Source organism: Polypterus senegalus, chromosome 17 (genome assembly GCF_016835505.1).
Source record: "Polypterus senegalus isolate Bchr_013 chromosome 17, ASM1683550v1, whole genome shotgun sequence".
Classification (NCBI taxonomy): domain Eukaryota; kingdom Metazoa; phylum Chordata; class Cladistia; order Polypteriformes; family Polypteridae; genus Polypterus; species Polypterus senegalus.
This window is the reverse complement of record NC_053170.1, coordinates 44,642,961-44,666,126: the sequence shown is the minus strand read 5'-3', so window position 1 is coordinate 44,666,126 and position 23,166 is coordinate 44,642,961. Positions and strand designations below refer to the sequence as shown.

At 36.5% G+C, this 23,166-nt stretch overlaps 1 protein-coding gene across 1 annotated transcript in view; it reads right to left on the bottom strand.

Moving 5' to 3' along the window:
* rspo1 (R-spondin 1) overlaps positions 1–23,166 on the bottom strand; it is a 71,031-nt gene that overhangs the window by 5,063 nt on the left and 42,802 nt on the right. Inside the window, exons 4-6 of the mRNA XM_039739358.1 lie at positions 12,128–12,319; positions 9,623–9,772; positions 6,025–6,216 (exon numbers count right to left, since the gene is read on the bottom strand). Coding sequence (XP_039595292.1) covers positions 6,025–6,216; positions 9,623–9,772; positions 12,128–12,319 — 534 coding nt within the window. The remainder of the gene's footprint in view (positions 1–6,024; positions 6,217–9,622; positions 9,773–12,127; positions 12,320–23,166) is intronic.

The following is a 23,166-nucleotide window of genomic DNA, read 5'->3' as shown; positions in this document are numbered from 1 at the left end:
GAAAGATGAGACTGACTTTTGGTTTGGTTTGAATTTTGGTTCATTTATCTGACTACATCTCATTTTCTACTCCCTTGCATTAAATATTCTGCTGCTTTTTTCTGAGGCATAATAAGAAAAAAGCAAAAGAAGGAGCCAGAGACAGATCCTAGACCTCATTTTAAGAGTAACTGACTGAGCCGTTGACACCAGACTCCCTTATCAAAAGCAATAGCCTTCCAATGCCTTTTACGGAATTCTCTCAGACTGGATGAGACCTTTGATGAGACACAGATTAGACACAGATAATCCTGGGTCTTCCTCTGAGTTTTACCCAAATAGGAGAAAGCACTTAGTAGGCATTCTTACTCGATGCCCAAACTTCTTGTATTGACCCAGAGAACCAACAGCTATCTTCAAGAGTTTATTTGACTCTTCTGAAAATATGCCCAGAAACCATGTGCATAAACCATTTTCATGGTTTCATGGTTTTCATTATCCTGTAATCCACAATCTCTCTCTTTCTTTCCTTCTTTCTTTCCACAAAAATTACCAATATGTAACAAAAAAGACATGTAAGAAGAGGAAGTTCCAGCATCAGCATAACTGCTTAGTATCATCTTTATCTCTCATGTTATTACATGCTTTAGCTCTCTTTTACATGAGTAAAAGTAAAATAGAAAAAATATATAAACACTAATATAAAAGACAGTTGACAATAATTGTAAATAACAATAAATCTTTGTACCAGATTTGGTTACAAAAAGTACAACAGTTCTAATTCTGTTTACTGCAATAGTGTCTTAGTAGTAAAGACTTCCAGCCAACAAAGCAACACAGAATATGAGCCAATTTTATATGTGGCAATCATAGTTTACACATTCTTCCACACTGAAAAGGTATTTAGGTTAGGATAACTGCAAGAACAGCTCCTACATGGCCCAGTGTATGTATGTAAATGCAAGTCTTTCGATGGACTCACTCCATGTTCAAAGCTGCATACTGCACGGCACCTGTTGCTGCTTTACAGGTTATGGCCCTCTGCATGGGTGGCTCTCCCTCTCCGGATGTGTAGGTGAAAGCAACTTGCAAAATACATTATTGCTGAAATTATGATTAAGTGCACTGCACAAAAGTTTAAGCATATTCCAAATGGAATATGAAGTGGTGTATGCAGCAGTGTGCCTTCACTAAAAACAAAAACATCATAGAAGAAGCCTTAGAATCCTAACAAATCAAGACTCCTGTGCAGAAAAGGCTTCATCCAGACACATTTTGCTAATTCTCTTCTGTCAGTGTTACAAAGCAACCATGTCTGGCATATATACCAGTCATATGCACATTAATGTATAGCAATCAATACTCTTTAAGAACTGCTCTTGTGACTTAACAAGGATATCTCAAAGTAATCAATTTAAAGACAAACAAACTATATAAACAGTGTACTTTAAATGCCTACTGTGCATGCATCATATAATTGTCAGAATCCAGGACTGTTGTTAGTGAGGCTGTTTTAAATTTGAAATTGTTTACTTTAATGCCTGGGGTGTTGTGTTCTATAGTAGTTTGTGCATGTGCATATTCTGTACACACATTGTACCGTCTATTGTTCGTAATTGTTACATATTTACTGAATCATTAGATTCTTTGATCAGTCAACAAAGTAATTTTTCTTTTCCTACTTTAAGCTACATGTAGAGTATTTTGACACACACTGGAAACCTTAATGTTCTTTTAAAGAGCTCTATTTTTAATGATTGCTAACAGGCACTTTGTTGTTTTCAAGGAACGAAGATTCAAGAACAACTGCTGTTTTATTCATCTCTTATTTATTATATGTTTCGACTCAGTAGACTCTGCGTCTGGTGTAACACTACTGTAGGCAAACAGAAATGTATCCATCCATCCATTTTCCGCATCCACTTTGTCCAGTTCAGAGTTGTGGAAAGTAAACTGAGATGAGTGTCCAAGTTTAATATAATTTGACACATTTTCAAACTTCCTTCAGTTTGAGGAAGCCAGAGTCTATTCAGAGTTATACAGCATGTGTGTATGTAGTTTGTATTCATGACTGCTCCATACCATCACACTGAAACTGTTCTACTTCTAATTTGCACAATAACTAAGCAATATTGACATGTACTGATCTACCTAATTGCACTTATTAAGTGATATCTCATCTTTAATGTTAAGTCAAGTGAGCCTGTACTTTTAATTTTACATGGCTCTTGGAAGCCAAAGTCTATAGAAGCAGCAACGGGTGCAAGACAGGAATCAGCCCTGAGTAGAATGGCAATGTAAATATTACAGTTAATCACAAGTACTGTTTCCACTCAGACATGTTTTTGGAAGCAGATGGGTCAATCATTACCATTACCATAGCTACAGTCGCATATTGTTAAAGACTAGGTGAAATGTACAGGCAGTATAATTCTACATTTTATATTTAATGAAAGCCAGTGGTAATACAGCATGATTTAACAGTAAGCAAGAAAACTGAAAGAGCAAATGTACACTTTACTAGTGTAATTTGGTGGTCTAGGAAGAAAAAGGAGGAAAAGGGGAAGCATTTTCTGGTGAATATTATTGTTTATGAAAAACAACTAGATGCTCTCTACCCAGGCTTGCATCTTACCAATACATTTCCAGTATGTGATAAAGAAAATGAAATAAAACAACGGATCTGACTTAAAACATTTGAAACTAACTGTATTTCATGCTTCCAATGTGCATCCTAAATTTGCAGTGATGGAGAAGTCAAGGCCTTGTGACTATACATCAGTCATGTAAGGCATGAAGGACAGAGAACAATTCTTTCACTTAAAACAAATCATACTACTAATTCAAGTTCAAGTCTGTTTCACTTTTGTACCACATCAGTAATCTGATAATACTGTAGTAATACATCTATCCTCATAAAACCCTTCTTTGTCTTTAGATATTTTATGTGTGTGTGTTGGTGAATGGTTGAAATAGCATGAAATAAGACACAGATGGAGTCTTTACTTGATAAGTCAACAAAACAGAAAAAAATCACAAATATCCTGTGCAGAATGATGGCAAACTGCTGACTAACTGGCCCAGGCTACCTAAATGGTTAACTGGTGACATGCACCTTATTACATTATTTTCTTTTTTAAATCAGAGATTTGGTCAAATGTAATCAAGCAATACTGATAAAATGTTTATTTGAAAAAGGAACAGATGTAGAAAAATGTATAAAGAATACTGGAACACTGCAATACTAAATAACACACAAGCAGTACCTGGATGGATTAAATCTACAACCAAATCTCCAAAAATTGATATCATTGGACATCATTCTTCCAAGTAATGATTAGACAGTCATGTATCATTGATCACAGTTACAGTGTTTTTGGCATAACTCCCTTGGATAAGAAAAATCACTGTCCCTTTAGTAACCTTAGGTAAGAATAATAACAAGCAGTGACGCTAAAGATCTATCTATGTTGCTTTGAAACCAGATGTTTGGACTCATTTCAGTTTCAAACCAAATGATAAAGGAGAGCCAGAAAACATTAAAGAGGCTATTTGCTGGCGAAACTTTCAAATACTGTACTAGCAATTTGTGGAGAAATTTAAAAGAAAATCACCCTGGTGCTTTGCTCTATTTACTGTACGTCTTCTGCTTCTTCGTCGGCGGCCTCATCATCTACATGCCTTAAAATTTTCGAATGTTTGATTGAGTATTTGCTAAGATTCATTTTTATAAGCAGTTATTACCTGAAACATTTTATTTATTCATTGTTTGTATTCATAGGCTACTGTTTACAGTGATGGAATTGTATCAGTAAAAATATCATACTTTTTTAATACAAAAAAGTACTTTATTCTTCTGCAAATTCTTTAGGCAAAAGCTGGTAGTTAAATGATTCACTGTTTAGCTAAAAATTGGTTCGTAAATAAAAATGCATTCAAACCACTGGTTAACATGAAAAAATCAACAACAAAAAGTACAATAACAAGCAAGTCTTAGATCAGCACTATCTACTTTACGACCAAACCAGCTCTGAAGCAAATAATGGATAACTCCAAAACCCTCTGTCTTATTCGAGCCTCCCTGGTATACCGCTCAATTGCTTGTCTACTCTCTGGTGCGCAGCACCATCAAGCCGCACTACACACCATTACTCTCTTGATAGCTGTGACGTTCCAATAATGGGGGTTGGGTCCCCTGTTAGTTCCAGATTGCATCAGAGCAATTGGACTGCATGTTTACCCAGTGTGTTTGTAGTTTTTTCTCAAAGTATTCTGGGTTTCCTTCCTCATTTGAATGCATACATGTAAAGTATGGCTTATTAGAAGTGATTATAAGTGTGTACATGAGGGAATCCTGGATAGATGTCCTTTCCATGAAGCTTGAACTTCATATTACACTGTAATAGAAGAATTTGAAATACTATCCCAAAGAACTGTATAAAATTGTAAATCCTCAGACAAGACTGGCACAAATAAAATTTAATATATGTAAAAGTAAAAAAAAACGTGCATAGGAAGTACAATGTTATTTCTGAATACACAATGGGAGGTTTGAAACGGTAAACTTCACCTTAAGAGAAAGAACTCTTGACAAGGCTAATAGGATGTTATGTTATATATACCATCGTGTGGAGTAAAATTCAACGAAGGTTATGCTTAAAGTTTTCAATGCACTAGTGAGGCCTCCACTGGAATACTGTGCGCAGTTTTGGTCTCCACGTTAGCAACTTCTGAGAAACGTGACAAGGAAGATTCCAGGGCTCTGAGGTATGAGCTATGGGGAAATAATGAATAATTCTAACCTTTTCAGTTGAAGCAAGCAGAGATTTTGAGATGACATGATTGAAGTGCTTAAAATTATGAAGTAAATTACTACAGTAAATCTTAACTGTTACTTTAAAATGAGTTCTTCAACAAGAACTCAAGGACATGGATAGGAACCTATTAACGGTAAATTTCAAAGAAATGTGAAAATAAGTTACCAAATAATGTGGTAGACGGTAGTTTTTTGGGATCTATCAGAACTAAACACAATGCATTTTACTGAATAGGAATTAAAAGCTTACTCTGCTGAGTGCTCAGTTCTCACCAGAATGGTTTCTAATGTTGTAAATTATAAATATGGTATACATCTGCCACTCCGAGACCTGTGTTAATGACTTTCTTCTAGTCAGATTAACAAAGGTAAAAAAGGGTCTCTTTGTGAATCGAAATTGAATGAGGAAAAACAAACTTTTTTGTTTTTTTTACTTTTGTGAAATTTCTGAGTCCGTCTGTGTCTATTTCAATAAAGCATTAATGCTATGATTTTTTTATGATGGCTTTCGAGGTTTTATATTCATTTAATCATACTGGTAAATTACACAATATTTCTCTGCTTACCTGTTATCAAGCTAAAACATTATATTAGACTACTAATTCAAATTTACACATGTGGCTATGTAGGTGACTAGTCTTTTTAATGGGTGAAATGAAATGAAGGAATTGCAATATAATGTTTCTTTGTAATGCCCATGACAACATGTAAGAATAGTTTAGAGCAATACAATAGTGTATAGATGATACATCTTAGGCAAAATATCTTTTTTCAGTTATATAATGTATGCATTGATGACTACTCCATACCCTCACATTGGAACATGTTCTACTCCTAGTTTGCATAGAAAAAGGTCAGTATTGAAATGTTCTTAGTCATTTTTCTATTTTTATGTGTTTTACATAAATATACTCTGTAATTCCCTTCCCATCTTATATTTTAATTCTGCTCATTTGCTTTAAGCTATTTTTTTACAAGTACAGACTAAAATGAGAAACTTCTTTCTAGTTAAAAAATCTTTCTTATTGTATATGCAAACTTTCCTGGACCACATACAACTATTGTTCACATTCAGACAGAAAACAATGGACTTTTTTGTCACATGCTTTACTATAGACTAGTGAAATACAGTACATGAAATATACACAAAACATTTCTTCTTTAATTTTGAAACATTATGGGCTATTATTTCAAACCAATATACAGTAGCTGCTACAGTCTTTACCTACCTCTTTTGGTACATGGCTTTTTCTGGACTGTGCATTTCCGGTTTTCTGTTTCTGAGGGGCATAGTGCAGGGTCCGACAGGGCAGGCTGCAAGACTTCTCTTGTTCTGTTCTGAGTTCCCAACTTGAATCCACATTGCTTCCCCCTCTTTGTACAGGGTCCCCATGAACCCCATTCACCAAGTTCACATTGTACTAAAAAAGACAAAGAGATGACTTGAGACAATAAAAGTTAAGATAAAGTACTACCTATTAACAGAACACAAGAACATGTGCAGTTTGTAAGATAAAGTAGGTGGCAAAAAATATTCACTTTAAACTGACCATCTTTTTTCAAAACAAGGTCTCTGGGAGCAGTATTGGATGCAAGGAAGGAACCAACTTTAGGTGGGATGCCAGTGCCTTATAGGACATACTCAAACATATCACTATACACACTCAGATGTCTTTGAGATATGGAAAGAAAACCAGTGTTTCAAACAAAATCTCATGTGAATACAGTGAACAAGCAAACTCCAGAAAGAAAGTAACTGGCTTGGAAATATACCATCACATCGACTCAATTTTAAATATTCATGCAATCTCCATTTATTTTCTTATCTGCTTATCTACTGAGGATGAGAAGCTGGCACCCATCCCAGCTTTTCCAGGCTCAAAGCAGAAAACCTGGAGAACTGACTGGTGCCACTCCCCAGGTTGCAGGGTACACTTACAGAGCCAGTTCTAAGATGCTAATTATCCTAAAATATGGGAGGAAAACCAGATTACCTGGGCAAATATACCCAGAGAAACTCTGAAAGCCCACACAAACAGTGACTGGGCATGCAGTCTGAACTTATGACAATACGCCTCTGAGGCAGCAGAGCTAATCAAATTAATTTCTTTTGACATAAATAAGGACAGCTCTTTTCAGGAAAAAATAACAGTTAATGTGCTTTGTTTGCTTAAAGGTATTATATAAGGCAAGACTTTCATACAGTAATCCTTTTCTGATAAATTTTATTTGATTTACAATGTGAGAAAAAATCTGTAACATAACATAAAATAACTATGACTCAGTAAAGAATAAGAGCTGCCCTTGTAAACAAATCTCGTAGGCCATTAATCACTTTTAAAGGTCGGCTGTACATTATTAATGCATATATGGAAACATCAAGCTCCAAATTATTATTTTGAAAACTGGATGTTTTAACTAAAACACCATGCACACTTACTGTTTTTTTTTTTAATCCATTTGATTTTAAGGATGACACATTCTTTTCTTAGGCTAGCAGTTGTCCAAGGCTCATTATTCAGCACAACACAGCATTACACTAAAGCTTGTCACATGATTAGTGTTCTTATGGATTGCTATAAACAGTTTTCAGCGATTTTAATCCAGTTATTTAATCTTAGATAGATAGATAGATAGATAGATAGATAGATAGATAGATAGATAGATAGATAGATAGATAGATAGATAGATAGATAGATAGATAGATAGATAGATAGATAGATAGATAGATAGATAGATAGATAGATAGATAGATAGATAGATAGGCACAGCAGCTGCTACCTCACCCAGTCATTGAGTGCCTGGAGTTTGCATGTTTTAAACATGTCTGTGTGGGTGTTTCTCCAACATGGGCAAAAGACGTGGGATTTAAGTTAACTGGCAATTCAAAACTGGCCCTGTGTGTGTGGCTGTGTGTGAAATTGTGCCCCACAATTAGCTTTTTTCAACCATGCACCCAGTGCTCCCAAAACAGGCTCCTGTCTCTCACTGACACCCTCAATTGGGTTTCAGAATTATATTTCTTATGTTATTTTATGTTACAATAGACATCAGAGTTACAGCAAACAGAACACATAATGTTTACTCTAAATTATCAATTAGTTATGCTTTAAAACAATGAATGATGTTCTGTGTTTGGAAAGATTTTAGAAACAGTATTAGTCTCAAGGAATATCATTAATGTAAATGGAACTCTAATGCCACATACAGAAAAAAACGTGTCAGAATTTCCATATACTGTATAAAGAATCATAGTAAGATTAGCAGAACTGAATAAAAGTACTGTAAGTAAGAGGATCTTGGAACTCCAGTAAGAACTTATTGGACTACACCTTCAAAACAAGAAGAGAAAAGGCTAATCATTCTTAATTACAGAGAAGGGCTGAAGAAATGAGGAAGACAAGGGCAGACTTTATAAACAGCATGACATTTATAGGCAATGTAAACAAAGTCTAAGGTTTCAAAGGTTTTCTTTCTTGAAATTGAATTCTGTACCAGAAATAATAAAATAAACCTGAGAAACAGCAGAAAATGACTAAAGAGACAACAGAAACACTTCATTCAGCTGGTTCTTAATCTATGGAATTTATTGCCAGGTCATGTTGTAGGAACAGACCACTGAAAAGTTTCAGAAAATATTAGATCCTATAAACTTAAAGAGGTGGTAATCTCTCAAATAAATGTTTGGAGTTTTCTTCACTGCAGCTAGTGAAGGGTTTCTCTCTATCAGTCTTTGTTCTTTTATGATGAGTAGATACAGATATATCCTGATCTTTATTAAGCAAGACTATATGGGTCAAATGGCTCTCTCTCTCTGTTATGTGAATAGACTCTTACAGCTTCAGAAAAAAAAATCACTCTGATTTTAGTATGTGGGTTATCTGGCTCACTGAGTTACATGTATTATCTGTCTGCACAGAGTTAACTCAGAAAGGAGGCAATGGATGCTAATGCATCAATCAAGAATATGGTCATCAAAGCCATAATCATTATACCTTCAACCAAATGAAGCAAAATACACGACCTGAAGTGCTGCTAGAAATAACCTATCTATTAAGTGGCTAGATGTATGTGTGTCTGTGTTGGAGTGGGGGGGATGGCACGATGATAAACTAAAGTAACATCTACAGTTTGTGTCATGTGCCTAGTGTTGTTGGGATAGGCCCTAGCCCTTCAACTCTTAATTTGATTTTGTCAGTTTTAGAGTGCTATGCCATGTTATGTTACTAAGTGTCTAGTGCTTTTTCCAATTATAACTATCCCAAAAGCATCAGATTTGAGAAGTGGACAATACTATATCTAGTAATACTTCTTCAGAGAACACAAGCACTAATATAGGATTTTTGGAATATGCGAGGAAAACTTGGGCTATCCAGAGCAAAAACTCTAGTGAGGAATGTGCAAATTCTACATGCATTACGAGCCAGGCAGTAAATCATACCCAGATCCTTGGAGCTGTGAATGATCAGCAATAACCACTGTGTCAACAATTCCAAAACTTCTGGGTAAATATATCAGTTATCATACTAATTTTTAGCTGACTGTACAGGATATACAATGTATAGTACTATCGCAGATACAACTTAAATAGTAATCACATTAAAACTACTTCTTTATAATGCAGACTAAACAACAATACCAATAAGTGAAGACTCAGTATTCTAAAGTATTTATGACACATGTTGTACAGCCTATTGCAAATTTATATCATAGTAAAAAAAGGGGAATACCACCTATATTGTACTGGTATCTGCTTCGAAAAATGAAAAAAGATTTCTTTACTCAGGAATAAAAGATAAAGTGGCAAAAGCATTCCCAAAAACTTACCAACACTGTTACATTCTGCGGTTCCATTTAAGGCAGTAGAACCTTCTGGACAACTTGAGTAGCATTTTCCTTTATATAAATATAGGCCTTCCTTACATTTTGTACAAAAAGTTTTACTAAAACAAGCCTCACAATTGTCTATTTTACATTCTGAAAGAAAAGAAAGAGATTATTATTGTAATTTGCCAATCACATAATGCTTCTCAATAAAGATGATATAATAATCTATGGCCACTTAAAGAGTACAAAAAATGCTAAAAGAAGCAATGTTGTTTTTCACAATTTTTGTATTTGTTGCCTCTGCTATAATATCCTTTTCAGACATCACTCCCATTAGCAGCCAAGAACATAGAACCTTTGACCTAGATAAATATGTTGCGGTTCACTTATCGTTCTTTACATAATTTGCTGTCAATCTCTGGGCTATAAACTTGGCTTGCTAGTTGCTTTTTACCAGCTTGTTTAGAGATAACACTTTACACAAAAGCAATAAAACAAATTAACTGGTTGCACGAAAATATTGTCAGAATGCCAAGTATTAATTCCAGTAATGAATAAGTAGATTGACGATTCCCAAGAATCATGGGATTACAATGCAGTTTTTGATCATAGTATGTGTTATTTATTTTAAATCCTAATTCATATATCTATCCATGCTGTGGGGCACATTATCCAGGCCATAGTCATCGAGCTTATATCCTAGCAGAAAATGAAGTCTGTACTGGGCATCAGCCAATACATGGGCTTGTACACTCACATACACAGGGCCAATTTAAAGTTGCCAATTCACCTCATATGTGTATATTTAACATGTGGGAGAAAAAACAGAGTATTCAGTGAAATATTCATCCTGACATGAGGAGATCAGCGGCAAAGCTGGAATTTAAACTCATAACTCTGGAGCTTTGAGGCAGCAACACTACTCACTTTGCCATTTAAAAGTTGATATATTACACAAACAATTGATGATTTACAATCGGATATTATATTTTGATATTCTTTTGACACTGAGAGACAAAGTCATTTTTAATATAAATTTAATGTCCCTATTCAGAGGGAGCCAAAGCCCACACTTACAACAAGACAGGAACTAGTTAAGTAATTTTTTAATAAAAATGGCCTAAACAACAAGTAGGGTAGTGTACATCTACAGTACTTCATGTATATGTACTACTGTACATCCTGTATAGCTTTGTTTATTTCTACATATATGTTTATTTTTTACATTTAAAATAAATCTGTTTTCTTTTTATATTATTTCATATTCAATTCTCTAAGGTTGTTTTTGGATGTGCTAGCAATGAAAGAGGCTAAACAGAATAACTTCTGAAGTCGGACATTTTATTTAAAAATAGTCTATAATGCATGTATCTGATTAGGGCACATTACTTAATTAAGAATGAATAAATAGTAGCTACACTAATATATTCATAGTGATGTATAAGTAATGCTATACATAATGTAAGATGATCAAAGAGAATCTTACAAATGTGCTTGTAAATTATCACTATTCATGGCAGACACAAGAAAGAGCTGGAGGGACAATTGAGACATTCCACTGTTCTTTAAGTTATGCCGTGAAAAAAGGCTGTCAGAAACAATCATCCCTGATACCATTTAAAGTGTATATTATACTAGATTTGATGTTGTATTTACAGTTTACTAAAAGCATAAAACGAAAGAATAATACAGTTATTCTGCTCAACACAGCACATTGTTTATAATTCAACTTTCTTTTCATATATTTGTCAAACATGTGAGGATATAGCGGGTTGGAAAATGACTGACTGACTGTTTAGATAAAAATTCAAGGTTCCTCTGTAGTCAGAGCCCATCATGGCAAAGTTGTTATGAGAAGGCTGCCAGCCATGGACAAGGCACCAGTCCATTGCAGTGGACACCCACACTTACCTCTGACAGGGACAATTTAGTGTCTCCAGTTATACAATAATTGTACAGCCTAGAAATGTGTAAGGAATATTAAAGTGTCTGTGGTTGGGAAAATATCCATCCAGACAGTGACTTGGGTTGTAGCAGTGAGGCAGTAGTATTTACTACTGTGCCCCTAGATCTTCCACAAATTAACTTAACATCATAAACTCAATACTTGATGGTCTCCAATTTTTTACTTTAAACTACACTTGATAATTTATTCAAATGTAGTCATTACTTAAAGATTGAAAGTAAGTAAAAAATACCATATTCAATAACTTCACCTGTTCAGCATCAATCAAGCTTAATCTAATTCCAGATCACAAGGGCTGGATTCTGCCCCTGCAGCACCAGAAGTCAGCGGGACCAGCCCTGAATTGTGTTTCAGATCATTACAGGGTACATCCGTGCCTGTACTCAAGTATAATAAACCAATAAATCCAAACTTTCAAACTCTACCATCCAAGGCCTGTGAGTTACCCATAACAAATACTACATTATTTTGAAATGCTAGCTTGGGGTGCCATGAGCAGCAAGAAACAAAAGACAAACTCTAAAATGAAAAATACTTACTGATGCATTTGTTCATATCTGGTTGTCGTAAGTCAAAATATCCTACAGGGCAGGAAGCTAGGCAAATTCCCTTCTGTCTTATGTCGTTTCTTTCCAAAAGAATGAAGAGCTTGGGCAAACATTTTAGACAACCATTGATCTCAGAACATGACTCACATCCATTTGAACAAACAACAGTCATGTCAGTGCTTACTGGAAGAAAAATGAAAATTGAAGAAGGCAGAATCAGATATTCCTGTTAGAGCAGTTAGAGAACAATGTAGGTCTTATTTGTAAATTTTGGACAAAGTCACACATTTTCAGTAAGAATGTATTTTAAAAGAACTAACTAAGGCAACACAATAATTAATTGAACATTAAGTTCTTTTGCCTTACATTAATCTATTACAAACCAAAATGTACTAGGAAATCTACTATGTCTACTTTAATTATAGAGAAGAAATCTAGGACTAGTCAAGGAAACATTACAGAAACAATCTCAACCCTTCCCATGGATGGTCTGACCTTGTCTAGATGCACAGTCCCATTCCTGTGGATAAAGACTTGAAAAACATGTTGCTTGTAGTGTAGAAAGAAGAGTAAGTCAAGTCAAGTCAAGTTGGGGAGCATGCACTGGTACAATGCGTTGCCACATCCACTACACGACGAAACAACTCAGGATCCCAGTTTGCATCCCCCCAGGCAGACACACGGTTCAGTCCCACCCTCCGGAAATGACCCTCTATCTGCCGCAGACAGGTGTTCCATGGGAGACCCCTTGGCCTGGTCCAGCCACTTGGGTCCCCAACAATGAGGATCTTATGAGCCGGATCACCCATGGGGAAACATGCCACATGGCCGTAGTACCGTAACTGACGCTCCCTCGCAATGCAGGTAATATGCCTCATTCAGGACTCCATGAGCAACCGCTCATTCGACACAAAGTCAAACCAACGGTACCCAAGGATTTTCCAGAGACACAGTACCAAAGAAATCCAGTCTTCGTCTCAAGTCACTGGATAGCATCCATGTCTCGCTACCATATAGCAAGACAGGAAGCACCAGAGCTCTAAAGACTGGGACCTTCGTCATAGATATCGGGAGTGCCACACACCCCTTTACAGTGACCTCATGGCCCCTCCATGCTCTCCCAATCTGTCTACTGACTTTATAGGTTGAGTCACCAGAGACATGAATGTCACTGCCAAGGTAAGTAAACCTCTCAACATGGTCAACACCCTCTCCGCAAACAGACACACTGCTGATGGCTGTGCCCAAGAGATCATTAAAGGCCTGGATCTTGGTTTTTATCCAGGACACTCGCAAGCCCAGACACTCAGACTCCTCACTTAGTCTCTTGAGTGCCCCGATCAGAGCCTCCATTGACTCCGTGAAGATCACAGCATTGTCAGTAATGTCAAGAACCGTGAATCTTTCTTCACCAACAGATGCCCCACAGCCGCTGGACCCCACGACCTTGCTCAACATACAGTCCATACAAGCATTATACAGAGTAGGAGCAAGAACACACCCCTGACAAATCCCAGAATCAATTGGGAAAAACGCAGAAGTTCTGCCTCCACTCTGTGCAGCACTCACACTACCAGTGTACAGGCCGGCCATGATATCCAGCAAGCTCAAGGGGATCCCACAAACCCTCAGGATATCCCATAGGGCAGCTCGAGTCGAACACTTTGTGAAAATCGACAAAGGCTGCAAAGAAACTCTGCCGATATTTGCATTTGCGCGCCATGAGAACCCTCAGTGCCAGGATGCAGTTGATGGTAGACTTCTTAGGTGTAAAACCAGACTGTTCCGGTCGCTGGTAGGTGAGCAAGTGATCACAGATCCTATTGAGAACGACCCTAGCAAGGACCTTACCTGGCACCGAGAGCAGTGTCATCCTCCTGTAGTTGCTGCAATCCAGGCGATCACCCTTCCCTTTCCAGATAGGGACGACAAGTCCTGTTTTCCAGTCAGTTGGGATGATGCCAATCTCCCAAATAGAAGCAAAGATTGCTTGCAATGCCAGGAGGACAGCCTTACCACCAGCCTGGAGAAGTTCACCCCGGATATCACAGATCCCTGCAGCCTTTCCCTCCTCAGCTGCTTCACCACCTGTGCAATCTCGGTGAGATTGGGTGGTTCACAGCTAATTGGAGGATCAGCCTCAAGAACTGTGGACCCAGAGATATCCAACATCCTAACAGGAGTATCAGAGTTTTAGGTCACCCACACTTCTAATGTACCCATGGCTTCAATTCCAGAGTCCACCTTTACTATTGCTTATTCAATATTGCCGTTCTGGGCAAAATGTTTGTTGCCTCTTCTGTGAGTCACCATTCTTCTTTCGCCTAGTTTCAACTGGCTAAAAATGGAGCTGGTATAGTGACGACTAACACAAAGCACTGTAACCACTGTACTCCTCAGCTAGCTCAGCTACGCTTGCTTGATGTTAAATGCAGCATTAGTGATACAACTCTAATATTGAATTTTAATCCTGTCAACAGCTAAACCCCAGCATATCAATCCATTCATATCATCATGTACCAATTCACATAGCAAACAAGATCTTGTGATGCTGGTGTTCTCAATACATAACATGTGGTGAATAATCATTTGTTTTGTCACACCTACTCTAGAGATAACCCTATCCAGTTTTATTCAAGATATCCCATCATTTCTATTCATAAAGTTTTCATGCTTGTTATTTCTCTTTTAACTTGGCTTTTGGTTGGAGGTGGTGTGTGGAATGCACTTTGGCAACATCCTATACTGGGAAGGACCCAGCTCTGAATGAGGTACCAGTATAGACTCCATACATTTTAAAAGTCCAGACACTTTATTCTTGCTTTTTGAAGTGTTATTCTGAAATTAACTAAGGTTCAGTCTACTACATTTTTCAAGATTTCAGTCATTCCATAGTTTCTCCACAGCGAAGTAGCTTTTGTCTGACATTATGTGCTTTCCGGACTTCTCCTAGAGTATGTCAATGTGTTAGTACTGTTTTATTTATTTTTAGTTGTACTCATAAATTTTCAATTACTTTCTATTGTAATATTACAGTAATTGATCCACAAAGTCTTGTGACAACACATGCTTGCTCTACAAGAAAACTCTAAGCATTCATTTTAATTACCAGAGGTAGATAGATAGATAGATAGATAGATAGATAGATAGATAGATAGATAGATAGATAGATAGATAGATAGATAGATACTTTATTAATCCCAAGGTACTGATAACACTAGCCAAAGTTTTGCACTTGTTCTGATATGTGCAATATTCATCATTTATATCCATTTCCATAACCTATTTTGTTTAAAGCAGAGTAACAGTAAACCTTAAAAGCAATGGGCACAAGGCAGAAAGCTGAGCTGGATAAGATGGCAATCCATTGGAAGCTAAGTCATCAATCAACCCAAGAGCTGTTTCCTAAAATAAACCCACATAACACAAGAAGAACATGTAAACTGCATATAGTAGATAACACTTTATGGAACTGTGTGGTGGAGTTATGGTATTAGTGAAGTACAGGAAATGTATTGATGATGGGCTCCACAGGGACAGAGAATTTTTCAGGAGTCAATTTAATTTACCACATTTGTAAGGGGAGTCCCTCAGATACATAGAACCTTAAAGTTACAAATCCCTGCCGGGAACATTACCATAGAACATAGAATTCATGTAGCCAAACTCTCAAAAATTCCTCAGTTTTATGAGCACAGTGGGTTAAGTTTAGGGGTTTCTTGTTACTAGAAGTGCTATACAGTCCAGATAGGGCAGTGCAGACCAAAGCCTGACATAGTCACCTCCAAACATACATTTACATACTGATTTAGGCAGGCAATGTAGAAAAATGGCTGAGGCATTGAACCTTAAATTATAAAGCTGGCATTCACTTCCTGCCATCTACTCACTATGAGACCCTAAGCACTGACATTGTAGGACATCTTGAAAAAAGGAGACATGCAATTATGCAATAACAATTGTCAAAGAAAATGATATAATAGGATTATACTCCAATCCTGCATTGTGAGTTTGACTATGAACCTGATGATGTTATGTGGACATACTGTATATCTTGACAAACATACAGTTCATATTTTTCAATAGACAAACCCCAACAGCAGCAGCTTTGGAACACACTTTCATCCATCCCATGCAAGAACAATATTTAATATAAATGTCAAGGTAAATAGGAAAATATATTCATTTGGTCAAATGCATTATCAGTAATTGGACAAAACATCAGATACTAAGAATGAGTGAGCACATGCTGTTCACGAAATATTCACAGAATTTTGTTTAAGTTTAACTATGAACAGCCTAACTGCTGAAGGTAAAATATCTCTCTTTGATTGCATTCTTTTTATTTTGTGCCATACAAGACTTTCTTTGACTAAATGACTACAATGGAATGTGCTGATCAACAGATGTGCTGAACCTCTGAGAATTTCACCCACTTTTTTAAGGTTAAAATCTTCAAACAGCTGGTCCACAGACATTTCAGCTCTCCCATAATGATTGCAATGTCATTTTTTTTTCTTTTTAAGATTTACTGTGTATCAAAACGCATGAATGAATTAGACAAGCTGTTGAAACAGACACTTAAACATGTGCATAAAAATAAACGTAATCTTCCATTCTCTAATTGATTATGACAAGTTTGAATATTTCTTTAGGTTAGCAGAATTAGACTGGGGCCCTTATTCTTTGCTCTGTGACTGGACTGACCAGTACATGATCAGGAGACGACTAACCTGTGTCATACTAGCGAAAACAGTGTTTTCAATACACTTTTGCCCATTCCTGTCTGTATGGAGACATTTGTCCAACATGTTTTTGAAATTTTGTACTGCCCTTTTAAATGTTTAGTAGATTTATATTTATGGAAGCAAAGTTCAGTCTATCAAAAATTCTAATTAAATCAACTGTAACCCCCACATTACTAAACACACTGCAAAGCACTTTCTCAAAAACAAATAAATAAATAAATAAATAAAGACCTAAAGTTCTTCTTTAGAGCAATGCCATAAGGGAGCTATATTCGGGTCCCAAAAGAATCATCCACATGCAAGTTGTAAAAGAACCTTCATTCATTGATATCAGTAACAATGAAATAGATGATAATTTCACATTTGTGAAATACCAATGAGTTTATGATTTTAAAGGGTATCTTGCTGCATACCATAACACAGCCTAAGTTCACATTTTTCTTATCTTCTTTATCTACCAGTATCTTATAGGTAGCCTACTAGACATGAAAGATTTTTGATTTGACCACATTCAACCATTTCAAAGTCCAAGGAACAAACTTCACATGTAAATAACACTTTCCAGAATGAAATTATTTGTCAAGCAATGCTTCTCTAGGAGCCACACAGCCCAGTAAACTGCCACTGAAAGGTGCTATATAAATAAAAATGTATTATTATTATTTTTACTATTATTATTATTATTAAAGAAGCTGTATTTTTCAGAGTGCTACAGCACAAGTGAAAATTGTAACTAAAAAGTGCAGCTTGTCAAATAAATTTTTACTGGCAAATATTTGCAATTAAACTAATAAAAATACCCTACTGTCAGTGCCAAACTTACATGTAGTCAACAAGGAAATAATAGATTTTTAGGGTGTGTAAATAATCCCTTTCATGGTCAACACAATCACAAAGTTCTCATTTGTAACAGAAAAACAAATGTAGCACTTGATACTACAGTCTTACTTCTTCAGGCTCAATTCACTTTCTATTGGGACACATAATCCAAGCTGATTTGTTTTCTTTTATTTTTCTTCACAATCCAGCCAATGAATTTATAAATAAAAACTATGATTTTCACTGTAAGAAAAAATGTGGTGAGAAACACACAAATCTTCAAATTTAACTGTACATAAATATGACCCTTTTTAATATGATGTCATCAGATTCATCAGTCTAACCATTTCCTGAAACTGCATTAGTCCAGTTTTAGTGCTCCAGGAAGCACAACACAAAATAAGGTGCGAGGTAGAGGCTGTTCAAGAATGATATATAAGATCACTGAAGAGTACATTTGCTCACTTATACCCGGCCATTTTGAGGTGTGTGAAAACTAGAGTATCTGCAGAGAAATCCACAAAGATACAGGGAGAATTCAAACTCCATGTAAAGAGTGACCAAGCTGTGAGGCAACCCAGCAAAGCACTGCACTACTGTGTTTTTGGCATTTAATATTCACACTAATCTTTTGGTGATTTTGCTTTACGTTACAAGGACATCAAAATTCCAACCCTTGTCTGAATCTAGTAAAGCATGTAACCAATACACATAAACATGCATTTCAGTACAAAAGTGTAACATAAATAAGTGTAATGAACAAAATTTATACCACTCGGCAGACTTTTGGTATTATAGTCAAGTAGGATCCTGGAGCTGTGCAAAACCTAACTGTAAAAGCTGTATCTTAGCTGAGAAAATTCATCTAACCAATAAGTGCTAAATTGTCAGCACTCCTTCCCATTGCAGATCTCTACATGATTCCTAAGGACACAATAAATTGCATACAAACTTGTAGTTGTCATTATACAAATAAAATATTATTATTAAATTCAAATTACAAAATTATAAATAATAATAATATTGTACTAAAATAATAATAATTATTATTATTATTATTATACGGTCACAGGCAGAGGCTTGCAAAGCCAGATGTGTTGCAGCTTAGGTGATTCACAATGGCATAATCCCATAATCTGTTCAATCACTCGTCCTGAAATGGACACTGTAGAGAGCAGGCACCCAACGATGAGGCTCTCTACATCTATAGACCCATTTTTAGCAGCTTTATTTAATATGGCTGGAATTAAGACAGAATATTTTAAGACTTTGAGGTTATTTTTTATCTTAATTTTAGAACATTTTCATGTTTTTTTACCCTTTGTGTGTAAGAGTATGTAATTAAAAAGTTTATTATTGAGGTGGCACAGTTATTACCACTGCTACACCTCATAGATCCAGTGTTGTGGATTCAGATCATGCACTGGCTTGCTGCCAATGTAGAGTTTGAATGTTCTCACCATGTCTACATGGGATTTTCCCTTGTTACTCTGGTTTTCCTCCAACCTATTGTATTAGGTTATTTGGTGATTCCAAAATGGTCTCACATAAGTGGGCCCTATGCAGAGGGCAGTGCTGGTGTCTGCCTTCAGACAAATAATATCGATAAAGACTGTGGTTTCCCAAGACCCTGATTAGGATTAAGCAAGTGTGAGAATACTATGTCACATTATTATTACTGTATATGTTATATTTTAAACCCACTATGGCATCTCCATTGTAAATAGGTTTAAACTAAAAATAAATTGAATGACAGTGAATATAAAAATAGGATAAACACCATGAGAATTGCTTCAGTACAAGAGGTAATCTCACAAGATGGAACAGGCTTTGCAGGAGCTTTGTAAATTCCAGCCACAATCCTCACCCATACAAACCATTCTGCTGACATCTCCCCTGTTCTCTACCAACTTTACTGGTTACCGGTTCCATCAAGAATTAAATTCAAGATTCTGCTTCTCACCTTCAAAACCCTACATAACCTTGCCCCTATCTACCTCTCTCAGCTCCTAGCTCCATACACTCCTTGTTGCTCTCTCAGGTCCTCAAGCAGTAATCTCCTTACTGTCCCACACACTGGATTCTCCACCCTGGGAGGCAGGTCCTTCAGTGTTATGGCCCCTCAACTCTGGAACTCTCTTCCTCTGTCTCTCTGAGTTTGTTCCTTTTTCTGCACCTTTAAATCTCAACTCAAAGCTTCCACTTCTGTGTGATGTTTTTTTCCTCTGTATGTAACGTGACCTTGGGTTTGTGAAAAGCGCTCTATAATTGTAACTTATTATTATTATTATTATTATTCTTGATCCAATTCAGGATCTCACAGAACCACAACATTGCCTGACAACATCAGATGTCAGGCAGGAAATGACATCTCATTCACCAGTACAGACTGCTTAAAAACAAATAAAACAACAATTCATCCATTATCCAACCCGCTATATCCTAACTACAGGGTCAATGGGGTCTGCTGGAGCCAATCCCAGCCATCACAGGGCGCAAGGCAGGAAACAAACCCCGGGCAGGGCATGCACACACACCAGGGACAATTTAGAATTGCCAATGCACCAAACCTGCATGTCTTTGGACTGTGGGAGGAAACCCCATGCAGACATGGGGAAAACATGCAAACTCCATGCAGTGAGGACCCGGGAAGCGAACCCAGGTCTCCTAACTGTGAGGCAGCAGCGCTACCCACTGCGCCACTGTACCACCCAAGCAACAATCTCTAAAATCAATTGTTATAAAAAAAGTCTTAAAATAGCAAAATGTCAAACTATTCTCTGCTTACAAAATGTAAATTCCACAAAGAAGCCATAAATGTAATAAGATATGAAAATATTATAGAACAAAAAATAAAAATATCTGGATCTTTAACTCTTACATTAATTCTGTAATAATGTCATTATATGCAAAGAAGTGAGCCAGCTCTGATGAGTAACTTGCCATTTCAATTATTTTAAACAAAAGCCTTCTCATGTACACTTAAACCCATTAATGCTACTGTTGGTCTGCTTATTCCCTTTTGCTGTGGTAGGGAAGCTAGAACTTAACATGGCAGCGGCAGTCGAAAGTCTCTCTATGAACAGCATGCCAGCCACCTCATCAAAGCCTCACGCTTTCACACATTTGGAGCAAATTAAGAGTTGTGAATTAGTTTGACAACGCCTTTATAGAATGCGCAAAGAAACACAGGTTTTATTTGCATATTAAAACAATGGCAACTAAACACAAAGTATATTATTCAAAGAATGAGCTAGTTCCTGCTTTGCTTTTTCACTACCAAACATACTAAATATTACGTACTTTAACAAAATCACAACAGGTTCAAATAAGGAAATATATAAGAAAGGGCAGAGCAGTCTCTTTTCATAGCAGGCTGTATTCCTTTAATGTGGGAAGAGACATCCTTCATATCTTATACAACTCTGTGATGGCCCGTGTGGTTTTCTATGCTGTGGTGTGTGTGATTTTCTAAAATGTGGTGTAACATCACTTCAAATGAGGCCTTCTGAATCAAAAAGCTAATTAAAATGGAAGGTCCAGTTATGGAATCCACTCTGGACCCCCTGGAGGTAGCAGCAAAGGATAGACTTAAAACAAAACTGAGTGCCATGCTGCAAATCCTCTCTCTGACACATTAACACTGGGGACTTTCAGTCAACACATTATTCAGCAGAAGTGTGTCAAGAAATGCTTGGGGCTCCTTTAAATCAACGGCAATAAGTGTGCATAATGCCTCACTGGGACGGTGACTGCCAAGTCAGAAGTTTTCTTCTTCTTCTTCTTTTTTTTTTTAATTTTCTTCCTTTTAGTCATTGTAGTGTGTGTATATATACAGTTTATTTATGTATCTAGTTATTTAAGGAAAGTCTGTAAAGAATTTCCCATGGGGACAAAAAAAAGCTCTACCTGTCTAAATATATCAAATTAATTGTTTTTTTCTAGACTACACATGCAAAGTTTACATGCTTCTGAGCAGTTATTTTATTATAAAATAAGTATGTATAGATCACTTTTAGTTTTTGACCATATGAAGAAGTTTGAAACAGTGGTCATTTGTTTTAAAAAGAAAATGACATTTAGAATTCAATTAACAAATAAAGTGTAATAGGTAAATAGCTGTCTCCTCTTAGCAGTGTCAAAATACTCATATATGCTTGCAATATGGCATGTGTGTATATAATCTAACAGAAACTGACAGTTTGTTCCTATGCAATTTGTTCCAGTAGTCATAATCAGGCTTAGTTATTTATGATGTCCATACATCCTCAGACTACCAAATTAAAAACGGTTTATTTATCTGACAAGCTGTCCATCTGATTAGCTTCCTGATAAAGCAGTAAATATTTACTTCCAACTGTGATTAAAGGAACAAACATTGCAAGTGCTGATCTTTAGTGAAAGAAAATCCCTGAAGTGCAATTCATTAACAAACGTATATCCCAATCATATTAACATAAATCTTCATATTTACCACAGAATAGTATCAGTATCTTAATCTAGATTAGATAGCAATGTGCCACACTTTGCAAACAGCTACTAACTTCATAACAGTTTGTAGAAGACACTGAATAGTTTAAAGCTGGTACCATGACAACTGACCCGGAAATGGGAAAAAAGCAATAAAAAACTAGATCGACATCTAAAGTGAAGGAGCAGGCAAAGGCTGCACAAATTTCTCAAATTTCCCAAAGGCAGGTATTACCAAAATGAACAAATTGAACTATATATTTGCAATCTGCTATTAATTAGAAAACATGCAATTGTGCCAAAGGGTAAGTAAACCCACTGTACCTAACCTTTTTTATTACAAAATGTTACTTCCCACAAATTCGTTCAGTTTACCAAGCACGTAAATTCTAGAACTAACATGAATTTAGTATACAGTGAGATTAGAGGGTTGAAAGACTTGTTTGACATTTTTTGAGAACTTTATCACTGATATTCCACTATTGTTAAAATGGTAATCACAAAATAAATAAAATCAAAACTGCCTTTTTAATCCATTCGCATGGTTGTTTTCATGAAGCTTCCATTTAGATTGACTGCTAAGACGTACAGAAGTAGTTCTTGTCACACAGAGTGGAAAGATAGGACCCCCGATGCATTGGGTACTAGTCTAACACAAAGTGCGCAAAATAACTGCCAGGCTCTACGTACTGTAGATAAGCTAATCAAAGCACTTTCTAATGTTGCATACAATTGTAGTATATGGCTGGCAGTTAATCCTGGCCAATACCCCCAAGCCGCCAGATGGAGCCCTACCTGCAACATGGATTTGAATTCCAGCAGGGCATCATGGACCTTGGAGTTTTAATTCACAGCCCTGCTGGATAACGGGGGGGCCACCACGAGACGCTGCAGGGAGGCTCAGGGACTTGTATTTTTCATATAGCCCGGAAGTACTTCACAGTCACGGGGACGGAGGAAATTACATACTTCTGGGCTGAAGAAAAGAAGGAG